The sequence below is a fragment of the Eumetopias jubatus genome, unplaced genomic scaffold (genome assembly GCF_037043125.1).
Source record: "Eumetopias jubatus isolate StellerSeaLion01/CBP00866 unplaced genomic scaffold, mEumJub1_p1.0 scaffold_7, whole genome shotgun sequence".
NCBI lineage: Eukaryota > Metazoa > Chordata > Mammalia > Carnivora > Otariidae > Eumetopias > Eumetopias jubatus.
Window position 1 is genome coordinate 84,220,536 of NW_028274813.1, and position 23,924 is coordinate 84,244,459.

A 23,924-nucleotide genomic window follows, 5' to 3' on the forward strand; every position below is an offset into this window, starting at 1 on the left:
TTATGGCAGAGTCAGACCCTGAATCCAAGTCCCTTAAACTTGCAGCTCTGTGCTTATTCTACCAGCCCAAACTAAACATAAACATCTAAACCAAAATCACTTGCTTTGGAGAACAATGAGGAAGGCAGACTCACATCCAAATCTCAGAAATAGTACTTACTGCGAGCTGTAGAGCCAATTCAAACTGCTTGTCCTGGAGAAGCTGTTGGATTTGGGTTGCCATGGGGACAGGAATGAGTCTCCAAACAAAATGATTGCTGGCCACATAGATAATGTTTGATCTGGAGGCAGGAATAAGAATATTAGCAAAAGAGCATAGGCTTTATGATGACACAGGTGATTTTAAAAGCTTTGCCATAATATGGCAGCTATAGTAAAAAAAGAAATTCCTTACCCTCCTGAGGTAATGAAGCGGGGCCTTTGCAATTCAATGCTCTGGACCAGAAGCCTTGGTTCAAATGTTCGGATCTCCACATATCGAGGCAAAACTGCAACGATGTAGGGAGGCTGGTGCTCTGTACAAGAAAGAACACTTTGAGCTGTAGACCTGGTCTAAGGCTTTAGGTTTAGGGATTGCTTCAATTTCCCATTTCTAAGCTGCATTCAGATGGGATCTCCAAATAGTCCACTACTCAAATACCAAGCGAGGATCCTACGCTGTGATATCCAAAGGGAAAAAAAAAATTGTTTTGTCCAAGTGACGCTAAGAGAAATCTCGTGCACAAGAAGGATGCATCCAGCTTTGCTGAGAGTGACCTGATCCCACTCCTACCATCAGGTGAAAGCTTCACCTGCTCCCTTTCTCATCAGTCACAAAACCAAGGCAGAGAAAGGGCAGCTGCAGCTGCCCCTAACAACGCATCAGTGGGAGGTTACATGACCTCTTCTTTCATTCTCTTGGGAAGGGCAAGAGGAAGGCAACTTCTTTTTTCCCTAAAATGAGGCTAAAGAGAGTTCCACATTTCTGGCAAAGGTTGTTTCTGCTTGAGATTTTCACAGGGAAAAGATGCAAAACTCCACCTGACGGCTTAATGGGTCACAGAGAAAGCAGCTGGTTGGCATTCTCAGTGTGGCAGTTTTCTACCACTTATATGAGGTCCAATCATGGAAAGAGAAAGTAGAAGGGTCGGGGGAGGGAGAAAAGGCTTGTTAATAGATACGGAGTTTTACTGTTGCAAGATGAGAAAGTTTTGAAATCTGTTGCATGGACAATGTGAATATGCAAAACTACTGAACTGTAATAGAATATAATGGTAAAGATGATAGATTTTATGTTTTTTTTTTTTACCACAATTAAAATAGAAAAATTTTTAAAGGGAAAAAAAAAGTAAGAAATGAACCACTAGATGGCATAATTATCATATAGAAACTTAACCTCAAAGACTATATTCATAGTTTCTTAGTGTGGCTAATTTGCTATGGATTTATTTTTGTCATTTATTTTCTGACAAAAAATTTTTCATTGTATATATGCAGTTTATACAGTAAAAATTTTAAAAGCCAGAAGGGAACTGGCCTAATATTTCCATCACTTTGAATGCTATTGCTGTTACTATGCTAGTATTTTTCATCTTATAAAAAAATTAAATTAAAAAACATGTTGTTTGGTATTGGATTTTTTAGTTCTCTTTTTATGCTGGCCTCATTCTTAAAAACTAGGATAATCCCCTTTATTGTTAATTTGTATAAATATGTAAAATTTCTCTCCTTTAATCTGGCCCACTTTAATAAGGTCTAATTTAATAAAAAAAGGTAATCTATAATAGAAAGGCTTTTGGTTGTCATATTGTATCATGGTCTGGTCTCCCCAACTCTTTGACAACAGAGTTGGTCTGGATCTCTGTATCTCCAAACTTGGCAGAGTGGCAGGTATACGGCAGACGTCTAATAAATGGCCGACAACGACCGTGATTCATCTATTCAGCAAGCATTTCCTAAAAGGCTATGTTTCGGGCCCTACTCCAAGTGGATCAAGACATAAGTCCAGAGCTCACAGAGCTCCTACACAGAGGAGACAGATGACTCACTGCATCCAGGGGGACAGTGTGGGCGCCATGACAGAGAAACCTGAAAGGGCTTTGGAAGCACCAAGGGGGAAGTGATTCATTCTGCCTGCGAGTCAGAGAAGACTTCATGGAGGAAGTGCCACTGAACAGGGCCTTGTCACGTGAGCAGGACAGTGCTGGGCAGAGAAGAAAAGAGGCAAGAGCACAGGTGATGACGGCTCGGTGAGGGGAGTCCAAGATGCCTGTAGTCTGGGTGAAGTGGTAAAGGCAGGAGCATAAGTATAAATGAAGTTTCAAATGCACACCACTGAAGAAGTTTAGTCTTCGTCCTGTCAGATGGTGGTTCTCCCACCCTACCTAGAAAGAATGCCTTCTCCCTCCCTCGGTATGTTAAGGCACAGAAACGTTTTTGAGAAACACTGCCAAAGGCACGGGGCACTAACAAAGGTTTTAAAACAGGAACTCTCACACTAGGGAGTAGGGAGCATACTTCAAGCATATTACACACATCTTCATCAATTCTACCGCAGCTCCTCTCCTGAAGGGAACACAAGCGCCCCCCAGAACACCATGAAGCTTTTCATGAAGCTCTTAGCCCCTCCAACTTGTTAATACATAATCTTGGGCCTTACAAAATATTGTCCTTTTGACTTCTCTTCCTTCTGATCTGTTCATCTCTAACCACCACCAGAATAATTACCCTAGAACATGTGGTTTTACCAAAACATTCTACCAGTTGGGAATCTACGGGCGTCTCAGACCTTTGCATGGGCCTCTAACAAGCGGCCCTACCCTTATTCCTCCGTAATTCACACCACCTGTTTTAACCAGGTCAGTCTCTGTAATGCTCCGTCACAAATGAGCATTTCCAATCATTTTTTATTTTTTATGTAATTATTTTTTCTTTAAATTTTTATTGTTGTTAATCACCATACATTACATCATTAGTTTTTGATGTAGTGTTCCATGAGTCATTGTGCATAACACCCAGTGCTCCACTCAGAACGTGCCCTCTTTAATACCCATCACCAGGCTAACCCATCCCCCCACCCCCTCCCCTCTAGAACCCTCAGTTTGTTTTTCAGAGTCCATCGTCTCTCATGGTTCGTCTCCCCCTCCGATTTACTCCCCTTCATTCTTCTCCTCCTGCTATCTTCTTCTTTTTTTTTCCAATCATTTTTCGAACTATTTTTTTCTACCTAGAATGAAAGGAATTTTTCTTCAAGCCAAGTCATAAACTCCCTGCCTGGTCTAGTCCAATCTTACCTATGTAATGAAACTTCTTACTGGCAAGTTGAACTTTCTGAACGACTGAATCTCAACTCATCCAACTGACCACCTTAAGCACTGACTTGTTTTCTCTCTTTATCCAAGATGTTATCCTTACCTCCCCAGCTAGAGTCCTTAAAGATGGCATGTCTGTATGCCCCACTCCACAGCAGTAACTATTTTTAAAATGCTCACTCTTCTGACTGAAAATGAATTGCTACGAGGGTGGTCACACACTTCCAGGCAATTCCACTGCTGAGAGCCTGAGGCAGGGTGGGAGCAGAAACACCTAATGTGCAGGCCAAAGACTTACATCTAAATGCAATCTGCACCTCCAAGCTACAAAACAACAGAAGCAATAACCACCACGTCAAAAGCACTTCAATACTGAGTTACATGTATTACAGGAATAAATAAAGAATTGCCACTAATTTCCAAATGTAGTCTATCTGGCAGAGGACACAATAAAACCATTACAAAGAAGGTAAAACAAAAAGGACTCAGAAGTAAAACTATATGGCAATAGACAATCACTTCCTAAAACATATAACTGTTTATATTTTTCCCCCTCTGGGGCAAAACCTGGCTTTCTACAAAAATCAGGATATCCCATTTTTAATAACTTTAAACATTTGTCTACTTCTAAGAAGGGGAACTGAGAGTAAATGACATTATAAACCACAGTCTGTGAAAGCCCATAAATGGAATTCCATTCTGCAAGGATGACACACAACCCCGGCCCACAGTGGGAAATGGCCGCTATGGTGGTCTCACCCATGGCCATTGGTATGTCTGTCCAGTTCAAGGCACATTTCTGTGTGCAGATCCCCTCCTCATTGAGCACCACGGTGAGATCATCCTGACCCACAGCCACTTTTCCATCTGCCAGAGGTGCAACTAATGGCTCCAGCTGTTTTCCTGTTGGAAAGAGCTCTTTGATGGACCCTTTTCCATCCACCTATAGGAAGACACAAAGTGAGTCAACCAGCGTTCTCTTGCTAGAGGCATGAACACGGCCTGAAAAATCCAAATAAAACCCCGAACCTACAGAAGCCAATAATATTCCTTGTTTGGCATAAGGAAATATTATGGAGTTTGTTATGACAAATTTTGTCATCACAACATAGAACAAGTTCTCTTTTTTTCTAACACAGAGACAAGCATCTAACCTGGCAACTAACAATGTCAAGTGCTGGTGAGGATGCAGAGCAACTGGAACTCTCATTCGCTGCTGGTGAGAATGCAAAATGGTACAGCCATTTTGTTTGTTGGCTTCTTCTAAAGTTAAATATATACTTACCATACAACCCAATAATCCCATTCCTTAGGCACTTGCTCAAAAGAAATGAAAACTTATGTTTACATCAAAACCTATATGCAAATGTTTATAGCAGCTTTATTCATAATGGCTAAAAACTGGAAACTTTGTCCTTCAACTGATGAATGGATTAACAAACCACAGTACATCCATACCATGGACCACTACTCAGCCATAAAGAATATAATGACACACACAATGCAGATGGATGTCAAATGCATTATGCTAAGTGAAAGAAGCCATATTCAAAAGGCTACATACTGTAGGATTCCATTTATATGACATTCTGGAAAAGGCAAAACTATAAGAGATGAAGAACAGATCAGTGATTACTAGAAGTTGGGGCATAGGAAAAGAGGTTGACTTCAAAGGGGCAGCAAGAGGGCATTTTTTGGGTGATGGAACTGCTCTGAATCTTGATTGTGGTGGTCCTTATGTGACTCTAAGCATCTGTTAGAACTGTACATCAAAAAGAATGAATTTTACTGTCTGATCTAATTTTTGAATAGCTCGGGCCTAAACCAAGATTTCCCACCCTCAAAAGACTGTACCCTCAAGAAGAGGATGGCAGCATTCGAGGTAGTCAGAGGAAAGAGAGCCTACTCTCCAGCTTCTGGCTCTGTATCCCCAGCCCTCACAGACTTCTTTCAGCACCTATAGGCCTCACTGCTACTCTGCTCATCAGTCAGCTGGAGAGGAGTGACTCCTCTAAGAGTTTGCAACTCTGATGCTGATAAAATCAGGACATTCCAACAATGTAAATATAGAACAAATATATTAACTAGATAAATAATGAAGAGCTAACACGGTGGGGAGTAGGGAAGTGGGGAGAAATGGAGATGGGGGAGAAAGGCTTCTAGAATTGCCAAGTCTGGAATACAAGAGGGGTATAAAGCTAAGGAATTTGGATTATTCTACGAAATGCATGGTATATCAACCTATTCTACATACAGTATGCATAATGGAGGAGAAAAACCAATGTAATGGATATTTACCACTTAGGTTAAGAAAAAGAGGTTATAAAACAATGTGTATAACATGCTCTTTTTGTAAATAGGTGGAAGCTCATCTACTGAAAGTTTAACAGTGATTATTTCTGAGTGAAGGGATTATGGGTGATTTGTACTTTCTTTATCTTGCTTATCTATATTTCCTAATTTTTTATATTAACATATGTGGCTTTTGAAATTTAAAAAAGAAGTAAAAATAATTTTTAAAATAAATATACTAAAAGATTTTGGGTTGCAGGAAACTCAAAGTCTTAAAAATACTTAAGTTAATACTCAGGGCGCCTGGGTGGCTCAGTTGGTTAAGCGTCTGCCTTCAGCTCAGGTCATGATCCCGGAGTCTTGGGATCGAGTTCCGCTTTGGGCTCCCTGCTCAGTGGGGAGCCTGCTTCTCCTTCTCCCTCTGCCTGCCTCTCCCTCTGCTTGTGCTCTCTCTCTGACAAATAAATAAACAAAATCCTTAAAAATATAATACTTAAGTTAATACTAAAATTAGTTTATAATTCCTGAGCACTGAAACCTTAAGATGACAGTCCATGGTAATGCTGTTGAATGGAGGCAAGCAGCCCTAATTATCTGTCCCAATAATTAGATACAGGATGTGGATAATTCATTATGTAGAGAATTGAGAGTTGATGCTGACTGGCATCAGACATCTATTTGTAGAGATGCTGAGAAGCATAAAAAAAAATAACCAAACATACAAACACAAACCCTGTTATGCCAAAACACTACTTAAGGCAGTCTCTTGACCTGTAGTTCAAATCACATGATCCTCTCCCCCAGGTAAATAGATGATATATGCAAAAGAATAAGTTTTACCCTTATTAGGTAGTAGTCTCTCTTGAAACCCACACAGATAGAATTTTCGCACCAGGCCATGGACTTGGGCACATCTGGTACACTAAAGTCCCCCTGAAGAAAGAAAGCAAGAGTTCAAATGGAAAGACGTTAAAAGAAAAGAAAAAAAACAAAAAACAAACTATGACTTTCCTGTTATTCTACCTCCACTCTGCAAAATCACCCTCACTCTCATCTAAATACAAGTCTATAAGTGCAAGGCCAGGAAACCACCTGTAACAAAAATTTATGTCACCCATGAACTGGATGACTAGATGCCTTTAGAAAAGGTGAAACCCATTTTGAAATAAACCAGTCTGTATAAACATTGCAGAACTGGATTACCACTGCCTCTGAAGACCAGGAGACTGACGAGTGGCCGTGAATAGGCTCCCCTGTACTCACGGCAGAGTGTTCATCCGAGAGAGCTCTTAGACGGAGGCCCTGACCTTCAGTATTACTGAAGAGGAAGCCTTTCAAGCTGTGAATCAACACGGACCAGGTAACATGGACTTCACCTGCAATTCATGGAATTCCCTGTCCTTCCAGAAGTAGAGCTGCAGCTTCTTTTTGACGGCCACACACATCCGCAGCACCTCCTCACCGGTCTCTGTGTGCTGGGAAGAGACACCCAGAGGAAATGAGGATATGTATGCGATGACTCCATAACTGAGTGACAGCTAAATTCGAGATTTTCTACCTTGAAATGGCTACTAATCTGAAAATCCCCTGTAATACAAAGTCACCCTTGCCAGACAAACAGAGTGGAAGAACACCATTTTTCTAAGACATTCTTAGAAACAATAGGCTGAGGAGCACTTCCTCCCCAAGGGCTGCCAGCCAAAGACCCCAACCACAGCAAATCTCTAGGACATTCATAATTCACACAGGAAAATCCCAGGGCAGGCCTTCTCCTATGTAACTGCTTACTCCTTTTTTTTCTTAAATGTTTCTCACTCATGGCTGTCAATACATGCTGGTCAGAGATCAGCATGTGTCAGTGGCCACTTTCAATCCTTTAAGGAGGGGGGAGAAAAGAAAGGTCCAAACATAAAACAATGCATTGTTGATGGAGACCACAAAAGGCTAAAAAGTGATCTAAGCTGAGTAGAAGTTGGTAAGGCAGATTTTGAATAATGTAAGGATGATGAATTGGCACAAATAAAAAGAAATGTCTTTCTCAAATGACCAAAAAACCCCTATAGACAAAGAATACAATAATATGTTCAGAACTTAATGTCCCATTGCTATGTTCGTGATACTGGTTAAGTTTGGATTTCCCCACTAATGGTTTGTCCATGGCAAAGGCTTTTATCATGGGTTAGTTGGTCTGGTGCTCTAATTAGCACAAACACGGGGAGCCCAAATGTTTCCCCTTCGGACCACATACAAAGGGGGAAATTTCTCTAATACAATCCAAAATCAAACACTTTCTCTCGAGTCTCTGCTGGGTTCGCATATAAATGTTATTCTTCCCACCTAATGGTAGGAATAATGTAAGAAAGACCCTATTTATTAAAACATGAAGTCAAATTTCACCTTGCCTACACTTACCTGGAGGTCACATGTGAACAGTGAAGCTCCCTTTGCCTTTGAAACCGTAGTGATTTGTTGAAATGTCAGTAAGTCATGGACATAAATGTTATTTTCTGTTTGGAAGGAGGTATAACAAGTATAAATTATCACAATTCTCTACACACACAAAAATAACTAATGATGAGAAGAACCAAATGGCAAGTGTTGGTTGAAGATGTATCTTCGGTTTCACTAACAATGATTTATTCTGGCCTGTTATCAGAATTACATTACAAAATGTTAGAGGTAACTTTTGTTCCTTTAAATTCGGGCTGGCTGAAGACAGCTCTCTCGCTACCAAAGCAATCTTACACTCTGTCTTTCTCAAGTCTGGAAATTTGTGATGCATTATTTGTACAAGAACAGACTCTCAAAGCTACTTCCATTAGGAGGCCTCAGCGGAAGAAAGGAAATCCTCTGTGGATTTGGTACAATCTCATGGCAAGGATTTCTTTTCTGGCAAAGCAAGCAAAATAATTTCACTCGGGCCTCCTACCTAGTTTTACTCCTGAAGATTTAGTTACTTTAAATGTTTCTCTCTCCACCTAGAAACTTAGTTTAAAATGATTCTACCATGTGAGCCCTGGGCTGAACAGTAGAAAGCATGAGGCAAGTTTCTAGTCCTCTGTTAAGAAAAGGACTTGCTGGCTGCCTTCAATTGAATCTATGGCTTTTCAAATGAGGCCTGAATAGTCTGGCCTTGATGTGTCTCTCCCTTATCTCTTGCCACTCTGCCACTCTCCACCACACTTCCTAGGTCTGGCCAGAATCCAGAGCCTCTGCTTAAAATGCTCTGCCTTCCTCTCTCTTCCTGTCAAAATCCTAACCATCCACTAGATGATGTTGTCTTTCCCATTACTAAGATCCATAACATTTTTTATAAATTTCCACTGTAATTTATCACACTGTATCATGATTACTTTCTGTCATTTCAGTCTTCACAATCAGAACATAAATCTCAAAGACAGAAACCATGTCTCATTCAACTTGGTATCCCCAGTGCCTAGAGCAGAGCTCAATAAATATCTGAATAAATGAATGAATGAATGAATGACACTCCATGGAGACCAGAGCTCAAGTTTATGAGGGATGCTGTTGCCTTTAATACCTGTGTACCCTGCTGTGTCTGGTTTGGAACAGGTCAGTTTCAATGTCTATCAAATTAACCATGAAAGTGTGATTAATCAGGTCACAGCTTTTGTTTTTCGACACAGGAGATACAACTGCAACCCCTTTTCTTACCTAACAAGCTGACCAGAATCTTAAACTGGGAAACCACGTGGATCTGGAAAAGAACAAATCATGAGACTCAATTAAACATTTCCAACAAGGCTTAACAAATGTTCATTTAAGTACAGTACTAAAAAGGGACTAAAGAGTCTATGCCAATGACAGGGATCTGACTGATTATTTATGTGCAATAGCAATTTCTGCTCATTATAGAGGATCTGAGGCACATGATGGATGAACCCAGATCCCTGAATAAATGGGAGAACAGACAGCAGAAGATTCAGAGTTAATAAATAATATTATCAAAGTTCTAGCTTTGACAGGGTCTCATGGAAATCAAATATTCTTGTAGTTACCACTATCACTGCCTACCTGCTGAATCTTTTTGGAGAAGTTTTTATTGGATTTCTCTAATGTCACTTCAAACCTGTTGCAACCTATGGAAAAGAAACAAACATTCATAGTTCCAAATATGTAAAAATAACCACAACAAAAAATGCTGCTCCACATTCCTGCAGGAATCTAAAAATTCCTAAAGACTGGAAGCTGGAGATCTACACTAGACAGCTGTCTTCACTGAGTACAGGAAGCTGCTTTCAACTCCAATTTTAGAACAGAGGGTTTCATGTACCTTCACTTGGCATTAGCAGAAAGAATCATACCACAGAAATTCACTGAAGCTGCCAAGGTACTTGTGAGTCTGAAGGTCTTATCCTACAAAACAGTACCTTGGCTAAGTGTCTATAAAAAGTAACAGTCAAATACCAGAGCCCAAGCAATGAAACCCAGCCTGGAGCATCCTTAGATCTAGACCAACTAAAGCCCAGCAGCTACCCTATGTCCTGCATCATGGGACAGAGCAAACACTATCCCCTCAGCTAAAGCGATTTAATGCATCTACACTTACTGCTGCTCTCAGGAGATGCTACATCAGTTGGCACTGTTACAAAAAGGGAAGAAAGTGACATACCATAAAAACATGTGATACCCGCCTTGTGGAGATGAAAAAAACATTCAGCCTCAAAAGTCACCAAAAGGTCAAAAAGAGAATAATTATCATAATAATTACAGCAGTTATCACAAACTAACCAATAACTAAGTGCCACGTTCTGGGTTTAAAAATTTATATATATTTCCTAAAACCTCACAACTACCCCCAAGAAGTTGGTATTATTATTATTCCAATTTCGTATGTGAGGGACCTGACAGGTCAAGTAGTCAGGTAGCCGTCAGGGAGAGACAGCCCAGAAGCAAACTTGGAGCCGACCGTAAAGCCCATGTGCTGAGCTGACACCCTGCCACCTGCCTCCCAGCTTGTGAAGAGACTGTTCACATTGCTGACCCCGAGTTGCTCCCCACAGCTAGTGTGGTCCATGGCCCAGAAGTCTGTGGAGTGTCTCCGAGGCAACCACAAGGGCCCATGCCACCAAAGCTGGTCTTACTTCTTCCACATGTCCCTCAGCAGAAGAGATGAAGGGGCTCTGGAGTTGCGGGAAATTCAGAAACGTGCCCTGTATTCTGCCATTATATTTCACAAGAAAAAAAAATTCAGCCACTTCCTGCTTGATAAACAGTTCTCTATCCGAAAAGGGCTTTATTATTACTTCTAACAGTTCTCTTCATAAGCAGAATTATCTAGGACTGAGATTCTCAAACTTTGTGGTGTCAGGACTCCTTCACAGCCTTAAAAATTATTGAGAATCCCGGGGCGCCTGGGTGGCTCAGTCGTTAAGCGTCTGCCTTCGGCTCAGGTCACGATCTCCAGGTCCTGGGATCAAGCCCCGCGTCGGGCTCCCTGCTCTGCCGGAAGCCTGCTTCTCCCTCTCCCACTCCCCCTGCTTGTGTTCCCTCTCTCGCTGTCTCTCTTTCTCTGTCAAATAAATAAAAAAAATTAAAAAAAAATTATTGAGAATCCCAAAACTCTAACATGGGTTGTAGTTATCAATGTATACCACAGTAGAAATTAAGACTGAGAAATTTTAAAAATGTGTATTTATTAACTCATTTTTTAATATTAGTAGTAGCCCATTACATGTCAGCATAAATAACATTTTAATGAATAACTATTTTTCCAAATTAAAAAAATGCATTGCTTTCCATTTTTGTAATTCTCTCTAATGCCTGGCTTAATCGAAGATGGTGGACTTTCACATCTGCTTCTGCACTCAATATTTTGATACACTGTTTCCATTAAAGGATATGACAAACATCTGTCCTCACATGGACACAGAGTTAGACAATGGAGGAATATTTTAGAGCTTTTTCAGATAACTGTCCATCTTCGATACCATATGAAAACTTGACAAATGGAGTCTGAAACCTATTAATGAAAATTTCTGTCAAATTAAAGTCTATTAGTCTATCTTACACTTTATTTATTTATTTATTTATTTAAAGTAGGCTCCATGCCCAGCATGGAGCCTAACATGGGGCTTGAACTCATGACCCGGGGATGAAGACCTGAGCTGACATCAAGAGTCAGACACTTAACTGACTAAGCCACCCAAGTAACCCCTGTCTTACACTTTACATGGATTTTTTACTCATGCATGATTTAGAAACTACAAGCACTGGAAAATATTGTTCAGAGTTACACAGATTTTTCCAAATGTTGACAAATTTTGTTATAAGACACAGATATATGGACATATATGTATGAAATCATACTCATTATCACCCCCAATGTCATCAGCAAAGTACTGAGAAGCTATCGAGCTCATGGGGGTGGATATAATTTTTCCACAATTCTAATTTTCTACTGAAAGCCCCAGCCTGTCAGCCACAAATATTTCCATTTGTTTTCTTTGACATGACAGATTCCTTTGTTCGTTTTTTAAGAAAACATGTACCAAACACCCAAATGGTGTGCAAAACCATATTCTTGTCAGTCATTCTTTTAAGCAAAACAGATGCTCCATGTAAAAAGCGGCCAGTTCAGCTCCCAGCTCAAACAAGTACTTCTTCCCAAAACAGCCACTGTGCTTCATACCTTGGCACACAGCACTTCTCACTACATCCATTATTAAAAAGAAGTGTTTTCAAAGATCAGGATATAATAAAATAATTTTTATTGCCGCACGAAGAACATCCTTAGGTGAAACTTGGTTTAAAAAAACAGAAACCACAGTGAGAGCGAGCCAGAGAACAACACAACGACTGCTAGAACAGTTACGTGCCAACAAGCTCACTAACCACCACCCAGAACTTACGCTAAGGGCCAGCAGTTCTAGCTACCACCAGGGCAGTTATCAATAAATGTCAGTGAAAAAAAGGTTTAGTGGGACCGTGAACTTAGTTTTGACCTGGTAAACCTTCTGAAAGGATCCCAGGGACCCCTTGGGGTCTACAGACCACATTTTGAGAACAACTGCTCTAAGGTGACGGCACCACTGAAGTAAACCTGAAGCTGTTAAGACATCTGATGTGAGCTAATCTAACACCTCTGTTTAAGAGAGGAGTAAAATGAGGCCTAGAGGCATTTCCGAGCTCAAAGAAGATGACTCACATCTGATCCCAAGTCCCCTTAATTCCAGCCTCTCCCTGACATCTTATCATCCTCTCTCTTTCCTCAGAAAGACAGTCTGGTTGCAGCCCTATTTAGGTTTGGAATATCTCAAACTTAGAAACCAAGTTAGTTCTTTGGCTGATTCATGGAGGCCCAAATCTATTTCTATTTCGGGCCATAAATAGGCAAGAGTTGAGCCAGAACTGAACTGTTCTCTAAGGGTATAGGGAGAAGTCAAGTTTCTAATCAGAGCTTGATTCCCAACTGTCTAAGGCAGGTGGCACTGCTACTCAAATTACCTATGCAGAAATTGAGCCCCAGGAATTAAGGTCTCAAAACTCACATGGTAAACTCATCACAGGGCATGGAATAATCACCACTAAAGTTCCAAGTCAGATTAGCACTAATATTACCAGTTTGAGTCTACACTGTGTTGAGATTTACTCTTACAGTCTAGTTTTCAATTCCCTACCACTTATACAGCAATGACCTATCAAACAAATCACTTTATCTCGGTATTTAGTATTTGATGCTACGAAGAACTGCTTATCTACTGGAGTAAAGAATATTAAACTCTCTTATCTCCCTGCCCTGCACAGTATCTGAGCCTATGGTGGACAGTCAAATCATGGTTGTCAAATGCTGAATAAAATCCAAGGCAAGCTTAATTTTTAAATTATAGTCTAATAGGTGTCACAGAATGGAAATATTCTGGCCCTGAGAACTAAGAATTTACAGCAAGGGCAAGCAAAGTACTGCCCCGGGGCCAAATCCAGCCCTTGACATGTCTTTAGAAATAAAGTTTTGCTGGAACACAGCCACGCCACTCCTTTGCACACGGTCTATGGCTGCTTTTTGCTAAAATAGCAAAGTTGGTAGTCACAACAGAGATCTCAGAGCTTACAAAGCCTAAACTATTTATTTTTTGGCCCTTTTGGGAACAAGTTTACCGACCCCTGATTTAAAGGAAAGTTGAAAAACTCAGAAATGAAATACACCCTCTGCTTTGACTTCTGGTTTCTCTTTCTGACCAGGTGCCTTCCTCTTTCCCTATTCCACCGGTGATGGGTAGTAGAATAGGTGCCCCCAAAATATGCCACTTTGGGATAAGGATTATTTTGAGCTGAAGGCAACTGAGAAGCAGAAAGGCTCTCTCCCTACCTCTAATTTGCCTAAAAACAGAACAAAGATTTACAAAGGTGTCCCTCCTCCCCTCTCTACCGAGGACAGAATTTAATCAGCGGAGACAGCTCTAGACCCTCATCAGCCCAGAGAGGACACCAGGGCAATCTATTAACACACTTCACTTACTCATCCTTACTCCACTAGTTCCTCCATGTGTCTGCCTTCTAACAATTTGCCATCCTAGAAACTCAGAGTCCTTTTCCTTTGTCTTATCCTTTCTCTAAAAATTTGTTGTTCATTTGTTAAGATGTTATATAAGCCCAAATTCCAACCACCCCTTTGAGTAACCCATCACTGAGTGTGCCCACATGTACGTGTAAATACACATGTTAATACACTTGTTTGGTTTTCCCCTGTTAGTCTGTCTTTTGTCAGCCCAATTTATTTACATGTTCCCACCCAAGGAACCTAAAATGGGCAGAAGGAAACTGTCCCCACATGCCCTAGAAAGATGTCCTTTTTTCCCATGTTACCCTTGCTCCAGGCTCCACTCTTTCCTTAAGCTATTTACTACAGAAAGTTTGCTGGGTTGAAAGTTATGAAATTTAGCTTTTTCTAATACAGTCAAATAATGACAATTTCATATGGTTTAACACACTCTGGCATTAACAGCAGATTTCTACAGACTGGAGCTCCAAGGTATATTATCCAAACACATCAATTTTCCATAAAGAGAACATAGAAATAAAATCACGAAAAGGAAGTGAGGTGCTTTTTCTCCCCCAACAGAGGAAACCCTAACAAAATAAATTTCAAATACTTTAGTTATTATTCTACATTTTTACTGATGAAGTCACATTTGATTGGAGCTTTACTTTTCAAAGTCTGACCCCAACAATTTTGTGAGACAGTCTATAGAAGAGGAAAATGACATTGGAAAGGACCTGCTCAGTCATTCGGCCAAGGAGAAGGAAAGCTGGGCTCAAACCCAGGCCTCCTCTCTCCCAGTCCACCCCTCACAAGTTAACAAAAGTTGTTAAATCAATGGTTCCTAATTTTGTTTCCTACTACCACATCATTCACACAAAAATCTTATTCGCATCACTAATATGTCTTATTTCTGACAGTGAGTCTCCTAGAAGTAAGGAGGGGAGGAACACTCAACCTCACCTTCCAGATCAGGGTAGGGGAATAGAGTCTGAAAAACAAAACAAAAACCCTAGAGATTTTCTAATGCTTCTCCCCACTTTCCCACTGTACTACTTTCAACCCCAATCATTTTTAATGGCCCAGGAATCACTGATTTCACAGTTGTATACTAGCTGACTATCACAATTTTGCATGAGTAATAAGTCACCTCTCTCAATGCTGGAGAGCTGCCACTTACCAACGTCCTTCCGGATCCTATAGAGAAGAAGGTGTCCTTGTTTGGTGCCAACAAGAAGCCATTCCTCTGGAAGAGAAAAGAGTGATGAGAAAGGTCAATCAGCTTTAGTTAAAACCCTATTTCTTGAGCTGGGGGTCAGAAATCAAAGGGTCAAGAAAATGAGTTGCTTTTGATAGCTGGTGTTTTGCAAAGCTAAGGAATATTTATATTCAAGAAATGTTTGAGAACCAACCCATCAAAAAAGTATCATCACTGACCCATTACAGACAGAAAATGTCCCTGCCTTCAGTGTTTCAAAATTAAACTGACCAAAAATAGGATGAAAATTTATAAAATTATAAGATGGATAGTATAAACATGAAACTAGGAAACTAGTATCAGAAACAAAACTAACGGCATCCTTTAAAGGTTTAATGCTTTTACTTTAGGGAAAATAACAAGTGCCAAGAATTCATTATCTTAAAAGATGGTCTAGCAGATAAAAACAAGTATTGACAAAGAAGTGAGCAAATTGGAACCCTCACACGTTGTTGGCAGGAATATAAAATGGTGCGGTCACTCTGGAAAACCATCTGGTTGTTCCTCAAAAGATTATACAGAGTCGTCATATGACCCAGCAATTCTACCCCTGGGCATACACACAAAAGAAATGAAAACATATGCCCACACAAAAACTTGTATACAAATGTTCAGGGCGGCAGCATCTGTAACAGCCAAAAGGCAGAAACAACCCAAATGTCCATCAGCTGATGAATGGATAAACAAAATGTGGCAAATCCATACAATGGAATATTAGCCAGCCATTAAAAGGAACGAAGTGCTAATACATGCTATAATAGGGACGAACCTGACATTATGCTAAATGAAAGAAGCCAGACAAAAAAGGCTACATATTTTATGACTCTATTTATATGAAATATCAGAATAGTCAAATCCATAGAGCCAAAAAGATTAGTGGCTGCCTAAGGTTGGTGGGTTTACAGGAAAATGGGGGAATAAATACTAACGGGTATGGGGTTTTTTTTAGGGTGATGAAAATGTTCTAAAATTGTGGCAATACTTGGACAACTCTGTGAATGTACTAAAAACCACTTAACGGTACACTTTAACTGGGTGAACTGCATGATAGGTGAATTACATCTCAATAAAGCTCTTATAAAAAAAAGAGAGAGAGATGGTCTAGGCCAGCGGTCCTTTGGTATGTATCAGAATTATTTGAGGATTTGTTAAAACAGATTGCTGGGCCCTGCCCTCAGTTTCTGATTCAGTGGGTCTCGCAGTGGGCCTGAAAACGTCCATTTCTAACAAGTTCCCGGGTGATGCTAATGCTGTTTCCAGGACTGCATTTTGGGAGACACTGGTCTATGCTAAAAGAGGCTCCAAAAAGGGTTTAAATAATTACCCTGATAGATCTATATTAACTCACTAAGGAAATTTAAGCATGTACAGACACTTCTGAGCTTCTGGATACTGTAAAAGGTCATTCATCCCTTGCATAAACTCTCTTGATCGTCTATAAGATAAAATACTGGATAATGGTACAAACTCTTAACTTTATTGAGCATGCATTGTGCTCCAGGAAATGCAAAGCACATATCATATGTTACTTCATTAATCCTCACAACTATCCTTTGAGGTATGTTCTTCTTATAAATACCCATTTCATAGATGAGGAAGTTGAGGCCTAGGGGATAAGTAATTTGTCCAGAGTCATACATGGAGGAAGATGTGTGTAGAAGCGTCAGGATGTAACCACAAGCTGTGATGCAATTATGAAGGCATCCTATGTCAAAAGAATGGGTGTTGGCCAGAGGCTGTCTGAAAGGCACTGGTTGTATTTATAAAAACAGGTCAGAAGCCACATCAGGAACATTTTTCCAGGTTGCTGTCCTTAGTCTTCTAGAAAAATATAGTGATTCTCACTCCTTTTGTGTTTTAAAGCAAAGGCAGGACATAGAAAGTAAGACAGTGTGTGCTCTTAATGACATAAGAGAAATGAGAAATAACACTAGCTCTAAAGGAAGGTTGGAAGACTACATCAAAAACTAATGATGTAATGTATGGTGATTAATGTAATAATAAATAAATAAATAAATAAAAGAAGGTTGGAGATTTATGTTGGAGAACACAGAAAACAAAAGAAGCAAGTTCACAATGCTTGCTTTGTAAAAGATACTGTGCTTAAAGTTCTACTTATATAGATATCACTGTATTGAGCAACTGGGAATACTGAAGTTGATTTTCAGGACACCCATTGCTATTTCAAATATAAATAAAATGAGGTAGAAATTTTTTTAACTCGCTTGTAACATACATAAAAATTTATAACCAAAAGGCCAGAAGAATACTCACCATCTTCCCCATTCTTTCCTCCCTACTCTGCTCCCCAAATCCCTACCAGTTTCTGTTTTTCTCTCTTTTAACAGCCTCATCTTAACACTCAGGTCTGCAAGGCCTATCAATTTTACCTCTACAGGGTACCTCACAACAGCCATATCCCAGTCCCTCCAGGGACCCCTGTGATGGCCTCAACTGCTCTCACTATACGTGTTCTTCCATGTTTGCTGTACGTTACTTAGAGCACATCTGTGATTCTGTCACACTGGGGCTTAAATCCTCATTAAGCTGCACTACCAAAATATGAAGTCAAACTCATAAGCATGACATTCAAGGGTGTTTCCATTTTTATTGAAATGTTTACTTGCCAATAGATATTTCTTATCAAATGTCTATTGGTCCGAAAACAGAATCAGACAAATTCATTAAAATTAAAAAAAATTTCAATTGAGGTTTATTTAACCCTTTTCACATTTTCATTTCAAGGTGCTGAGGAAAAAATGCATTTATCAGACATGTAAAGTATTGTAACAACTTTCCTTTAAACAGTAAAAGCACCACACACACGTTCCTAATCCTCACACTTGTAAAGGAAAACAGCGCATCACCCCAGATGCACTAATAGCACACAACCTTGAAGAGACTTGATGTGGTTAGAGAAGTCAGGGGCGGGGGTGAGGGGTGCGGTGCCTGGGTGGCTCAGCCGATTAAGTGTCTGCCTTCGGCTCAAGTCCCGGGATCAAGCTCCGCATGGGCTCCCTGCTTACTAGAGATCCTGCTTCTCCATCTGCCCCTCACCCACCTACTCCTGCTCTCTCTCTGAAATAAATACATAAAATCTTTGAGAAAAAAAAAAATTAATTAAAAAAAAAGTCAGTGGGGGGGGGGCTCGGGTGACCGAGGACCTGACCCATGTTGGGTCTCCCCATTCTATGACATGTCATCATATAATACAATCATGGATACAAAACACAGAGAATGAGAGACTTGCAGAGCAGACACAGAATGGGGTAGACAGTCCCTTCTGAGATTCAACACAGCAAATCAGAAGTGGGACACACTACAAAAACAGTGTAGTCTGTGGGTAACATATATATAAACAAATGTGAATCAGCCCTAGAAAATTCCTGACAGCCTAATCCTGAGCCACAAGGTTGGCCTTTATTCCTCCTGCAACGTGAGCAGGTGCTGGGCCATCTTGCTCATAATTACCCTAATGAAGCTCTGTCGAACAGTACAACCTAGTCCAAGCTCATGTGATGAACAATTCCATTCCTGGCCCAATGCTGGTCACTGCAGGGAATACAGAAATGAAAAAGGTAGTGGTCACCTCCCTTTTCTGGGTCATAGGGCAAAGAACAGTGTTCCTTAAAGCATAAGCCTTTTTAGCTGCAACTGAATCATGTGAACTTATTAAAAATGCACATTCCTGAGTGCTGTTCCCAGAGATTCTGACACAATAATTCTGCAGTGGTGACCTGAAATCTGCATTTTTTAAATTCAATTTTTTAATTATATGATGGATTTATGTAGTTTCAATGCTAAAACTGTGAGAAGTCTAGCTTCCATCCTTGTCCACTCTCCCTGTTTTCTCCCTCTGCTATAGGCAACCATCTTAGTCCTTTTTAGCCTACTGTTTCTTTGGAAAATAGAATGATTGTGTAGACACACATACAAATACACATACATACAAACATGTGCATTTTTTTTTTTTACAGGTTCTGAATATATACTAAAGTTTGGGAACCAGGGTCCAGAATCAGACATGATTTACTGGATATGTGACCTTGGAAAAATGACTTAAATTCTCAGGTTATTCCTCTGCAAAATGGAGTTATTATTTCATAAAAGTTTAATAAAGAGTAGTGCTCAATAAATGGAAGCCATTACTATTAATATCATCATTTATTTATTCATTCATTCAACTGAAAGACTTAATGAATACCCATTATAGGGAACTATTCTAGGAACTACAAATAAAGCAATGTACAAAACAAAGCTCCTGCTCTGAAGGAATTTATTTTCTAATATGGAGACAATAATATAACATAAAATAGCACTAGGGAGCAATCCATGAAAAGAAAGATAAGGCTGAGGAAGAAAATAGCACCTTGTCTTTTATATAGCATCGTTAGAGAAGGTCTTGTTCATTTATGTGACATTTCAGCAGACATCTGAAGGAAATGAGGAATGAGGCATGTAGTATTTAGAGCAAGAGAGCGCCAGGCAGAGGAAAAGAACAAGTGCAGAAGCCCCGAGGTAGGTACGTGCTTTGTGTGTTATGGAACAAGGAACACTGTGACTAGTAGGAGAATGGGGCAAGGGGTAAGAGCACAGGTGGGGTAGATAAGGGGAAGGAACCATAGGCCTGATTATGTCAGGTGCGGAAAGCACAGCAAGGACTCTGGAACTTATTCTAGTTGTGACAGGAAGCTACTGAAGGGTTCTGAGTAGAGGAGAGATGTGATCAGATTAAGTGTTCAAGGGATCACCCTTCCTCTGTGTGGATAAAAGATTGAAAGTGGCACAATGGCAAACAAAGGGTGATCAGTCAGAGGACTACTACAGTAATTCAGATGAGAGAGGTGGTGCTTTCATCAGAACAGAAATAGTGCAGATGGAGAGAAGTGACTGGATGCTAGACTTATCCTGGAGGTGGAGCAGACAAGATTTGTATATGGACTGGATGTGGTGTACAAGAGAAATGAAGAATGATTCCAAAATCATCAGCAAAATGGGTAAACAGAAATGTCATTTGCTGAGATGTGGGATACAGGGGGACAAGCATGTTTTGGGAGAGTGGAATCAAGAACCATTAAGGCCATGCTATTAGACACCCATATGAAGGTGCAGAAAAGGCAGCTGGATTCTACAACTCTGGAGTTTAGGGAGAAGTCATCATCATCAGTATCCTCATTTCCATTTCCCAAGAGATGGATTATGGTATCTCTCGAATATTGTCTAGCCCTGCATGATCTGGCTTTGGAAGGTTCCTGGATGAATTTCAGGTAAAAGGGGTAACAATTGGATATAGCAACATTCACTGCTGCTTAAGTCCGGAAACAGTTTTGAGTCAAGAGGTGGTAAATAGCCTCTTGTAGCCCAATACCTACCATAGCACCCTAGAAGATAATAAGCATTTCTCATGTAGGGTGGGAGATAGAGCTACCTAGCATTTCCAAACTATCTTTCTGAAAAGCTCAAGTACAGGGAATCTTTACTGTGACAAAGTGGATTGGTGAGAGGCTGCGATACATGTACTATTAGTTCCACAGGGTATCAGTCAAGGATTCTGGCAAGCTACGTAAAGCATGGTAAGCAGCTGCATTCACCCTCTCCAGAAGCATTATGTCCTAGGCTGAGGTGGGTACCCCTCCTCCATGTTTCTATCATAGGCAGCATATGCCTCCAGTATCATTTATCTTGTATCATAATCTGTTCCTACGACTTTGTCCCTCACTGTGTGTCCTAGGAGCACAGGCACTGTTTCTTATTCACCCTTTTATCCTTGTCTTTAGCAGAGAACCTGGTCCATATAGGCATTTAATACATATTTGATGAAGAATTCGGGAAATGTGTCCCTTTGTGCAGTGTCAAGTCTTTCATTTTTTAGATTTCTTTTCTCCTCTATTTTTAATTTTTGCTGAGCATTTAATAACAGAAAATGGAGGTTTTCTTGAGATATCTGGAGGAAGCAAGGTTCTCTCCTTAACCCAAGGGACTAGGACAGCTTACTGTGGGGGTGTGATGTTAAAGAAGCCCGGGGTTGCTAGAGGCAAGATTGTGCACATTAGCATGAAGAGCTGTAGTGAAAGCACCCTACTGAAAAGGCTGTGAGGAAGTCTGCAAGACTGCCTGGGTGGCAATGTCCGTAACTGATGCAGAAGATGCCAGCCACCACCAGATTCCACCAGGCCCATCTTGGGTACCTAACTCAGTATAAGATCTGATTAAGAGTTCTGAACCACCTTTTTATGGCCCTTGATTTCTAGCAACTGGACATTAACAAGAAAAACTGAAATTATTTGTTTGGTCTTTCGTGACTGTTATCAGACACAACCACTCTAAGAGCATAATGTTCACAATTAAGAGTCAAGGTTTAGAGCCCTGAAACCATTCGTATTCTAGAGCATACAAGAGATGCCGGACCCTGCTTTCTGTACTGGCCAATCCCAAGAGGATTACACAAATTTTTAATAGGTTAGGTTTCATGACAGCCTCAAACGATGCTCTTCTACCTACACAGTTAGGTAGCTTGGGCACTTTGAATATAAGGCAATCAACCACTTGGCTAGACTGAGTTTAGAACAACAACGTGAGTTACCTACAGTAATGAGAAGTGAACAATGAGTGATCACTAAGGGAAAAAAGGCATATGGTGTTAACGCATTTAGTGCCCCCCAAATAGTGTTGTTTTTCATCTAGAAAACAACAGAATCATCTGGACAAGTCAGGCCCCGGGCAAGTTGAAAACTCCCCAGTGCCTGCCCCTCCAAACTGAAGACTTACTGGGAATCGAAAGGAGCCAAAGCTGAGCAGTCAATAAGAAAAGCCCAACCTTCAACTCTGTACCGAAAGCAAGAGTCGCACCTAAAATGACTGGGTCCCTGAGGATTGCCCAAACAGTCCCACTGCGCTGTCTACATACAATACTATGCCTTCCCTCATCCCAGGTTTCTTTCGGACAGAGTCCGACCGCAGTTCATACATCCAGATGCCTGTCCACTTTCCCAGCCTTGTGAAAGGTCCGAACAGCTTCTGCGCTGACCCCGCCTCGGCCCCTCGGGCCCTCAGCTCACCCCAGGCAGCCAGACAGTCGATCTGCAGAGGCAGCTTTTCTAGTATTGGCACTGGCTCGAAGGCGTCGTGCATGGCGGCGAGCAGTCACCACAGCAGTCTCACCCGGAATGGGCCAGGTTGGGCCTGGCTCGGGAGCCAAAGGGCCAACCGTGAGGCTGGACCGAGACCCCAGCTACAGGCCGTACGACAACACAGCCATCAACACCGGACTTCCTGCCGGGCTAAGCCCGCCTCTTCCGCAGAAGCCCCGCCCTTTCCGCCCCAGCGCCTTGGAGGAAGGCGCCGGCGCTTGGGTCTCCGCCTTCCCCCGGGACCCAAGTCATGGAGCCGACTAGCGATATGGGATTTAACAAAAAAGGGGGTAAAAAATCTTGTAACTGTCTCAGGCAGCGAATTCGGGCTTCGGCTTGCTAGCCAGGATGGAGAGCCGCCGTTTAGGAAGTTAGCTGTGACGTTTAATCAACCTCCAGAGGCTTTTTCTTATCTGCAAAAAGATGGTAGTGTTCCGCGCTAACCTAGCGTTGTGGCCGCTTAGCAATTCCTGACCCACTCTAAACACCCAGTAAATGGTGGTTTTTGCATTACCATTATAATCTCAACCAGTTCAAGTATCTTACCCTTTTTTAAAGGTTGTTCTAGGACAGTAATTCTCAAAGTGTGATCCCTAGACCAGTAGCATCACCACCACCTGGGAACTTATTAGAAATGCCTCATTCCTGCCCTACTTGAATCAGAATATCTGGAGTTGGGAGGGTTCAGCAGTCTGTTTTAGTAAGTCCCCAAAGTGAGTCCATGCACTTTAAAATTTGAAAACCACCGCAATGAGGTGAATATAGCAACTCCACGCCCCCCAAATCCTCCTCCCCGCCCCCACAGGAAATAGGAGGTAGGTCATAAAAGTAAGCATTTGGATCTAAAGCAAAAATGTTAATGAAAAAAGGGGTGAGTCTATGATAAGCAAAAAAAAAAAAAAATGGCCTTGGTCAGTTTATTCTCCCCTCCTTCACTTCATTTTTATACAATGGCAGTTTCTTCACTTGTAAATTAGGATAGTTGTCCCATCTTTACCAAATGCTATGTCTGATAATCTGGTGAAATATTTTCAAGGTGTTAATACTAACACAAAAATTGCTAAATAAATCAAGTGTTGTGGGTGATTTTCACCACAGAAAATTGAACACCTTGAAAATTTAGAATTGCCAGCTGCTGTCCTCGAAGAAGGACTAATACCTAATAGTTTCAGGCCCAAGAACTAAGAACTAAATAGATCAATATAATACTATAAATTACTTCAGAACCAGTTTTAAGAAATAATACACTATATCTAATCACAGTGACATAACCCATTAAGAGAAAACAGAATTATCAAGTCCCAGCCTACATAATTTACTATACACTCCTGCTTAGACAATGATTTTTTTCCCTAGCCTTAAGTCAACATCTAACCACCATCAGAAAATATTTGACCAACTGTCTTGCTGCATTGTTAACTCTTTTTCACTTGCTAAGTTTCAGTATGGAAGAA

At 40.8% G+C, this 23,924-nt stretch overlaps 1 protein-coding gene across 1 annotated transcript in view; it reads right to left on the reverse strand.

Annotated features, from left to right (window-relative positions):
* The window catches only part of VPS39 (VPS39 subunit of HOPS complex), a 48,881-nt gene extending 26,238 nt beyond the window's left edge, over positions 1-22,643 (reverse strand). The window contains exons 1-10 of the mRNA XM_028094439.2: positions 22,399-22,643; positions 15,263-15,328; positions 9,618-9,682; positions 9,258-9,300; positions 7,995-8,089; positions 6,959-7,057; positions 6,423-6,515; positions 4,050-4,233; positions 395-515; positions 161-281 (exon numbers count right to left, since the gene is read on the reverse strand). Coding sequence (XP_027950240.1) covers positions 161-281; positions 395-515; positions 4,050-4,233; positions 6,423-6,515; positions 6,959-7,057; positions 7,995-8,089; positions 9,258-9,300; positions 9,618-9,682; positions 15,263-15,328; positions 22,399-22,471 — 960 coding nt within the window. The 5' untranslated portion in view covers positions 22,472-22,643. The remainder of the gene's footprint in view (positions 1-160; positions 282-394; positions 516-4,049; positions 4,234-6,422; positions 6,516-6,958; positions 7,058-7,994; positions 8,090-9,257; positions 9,301-9,617; positions 9,683-15,262; positions 15,329-22,398) is intronic.
* Between the last annotated feature and the right edge of the window lie 1,281 nt (positions 22,644-23,924).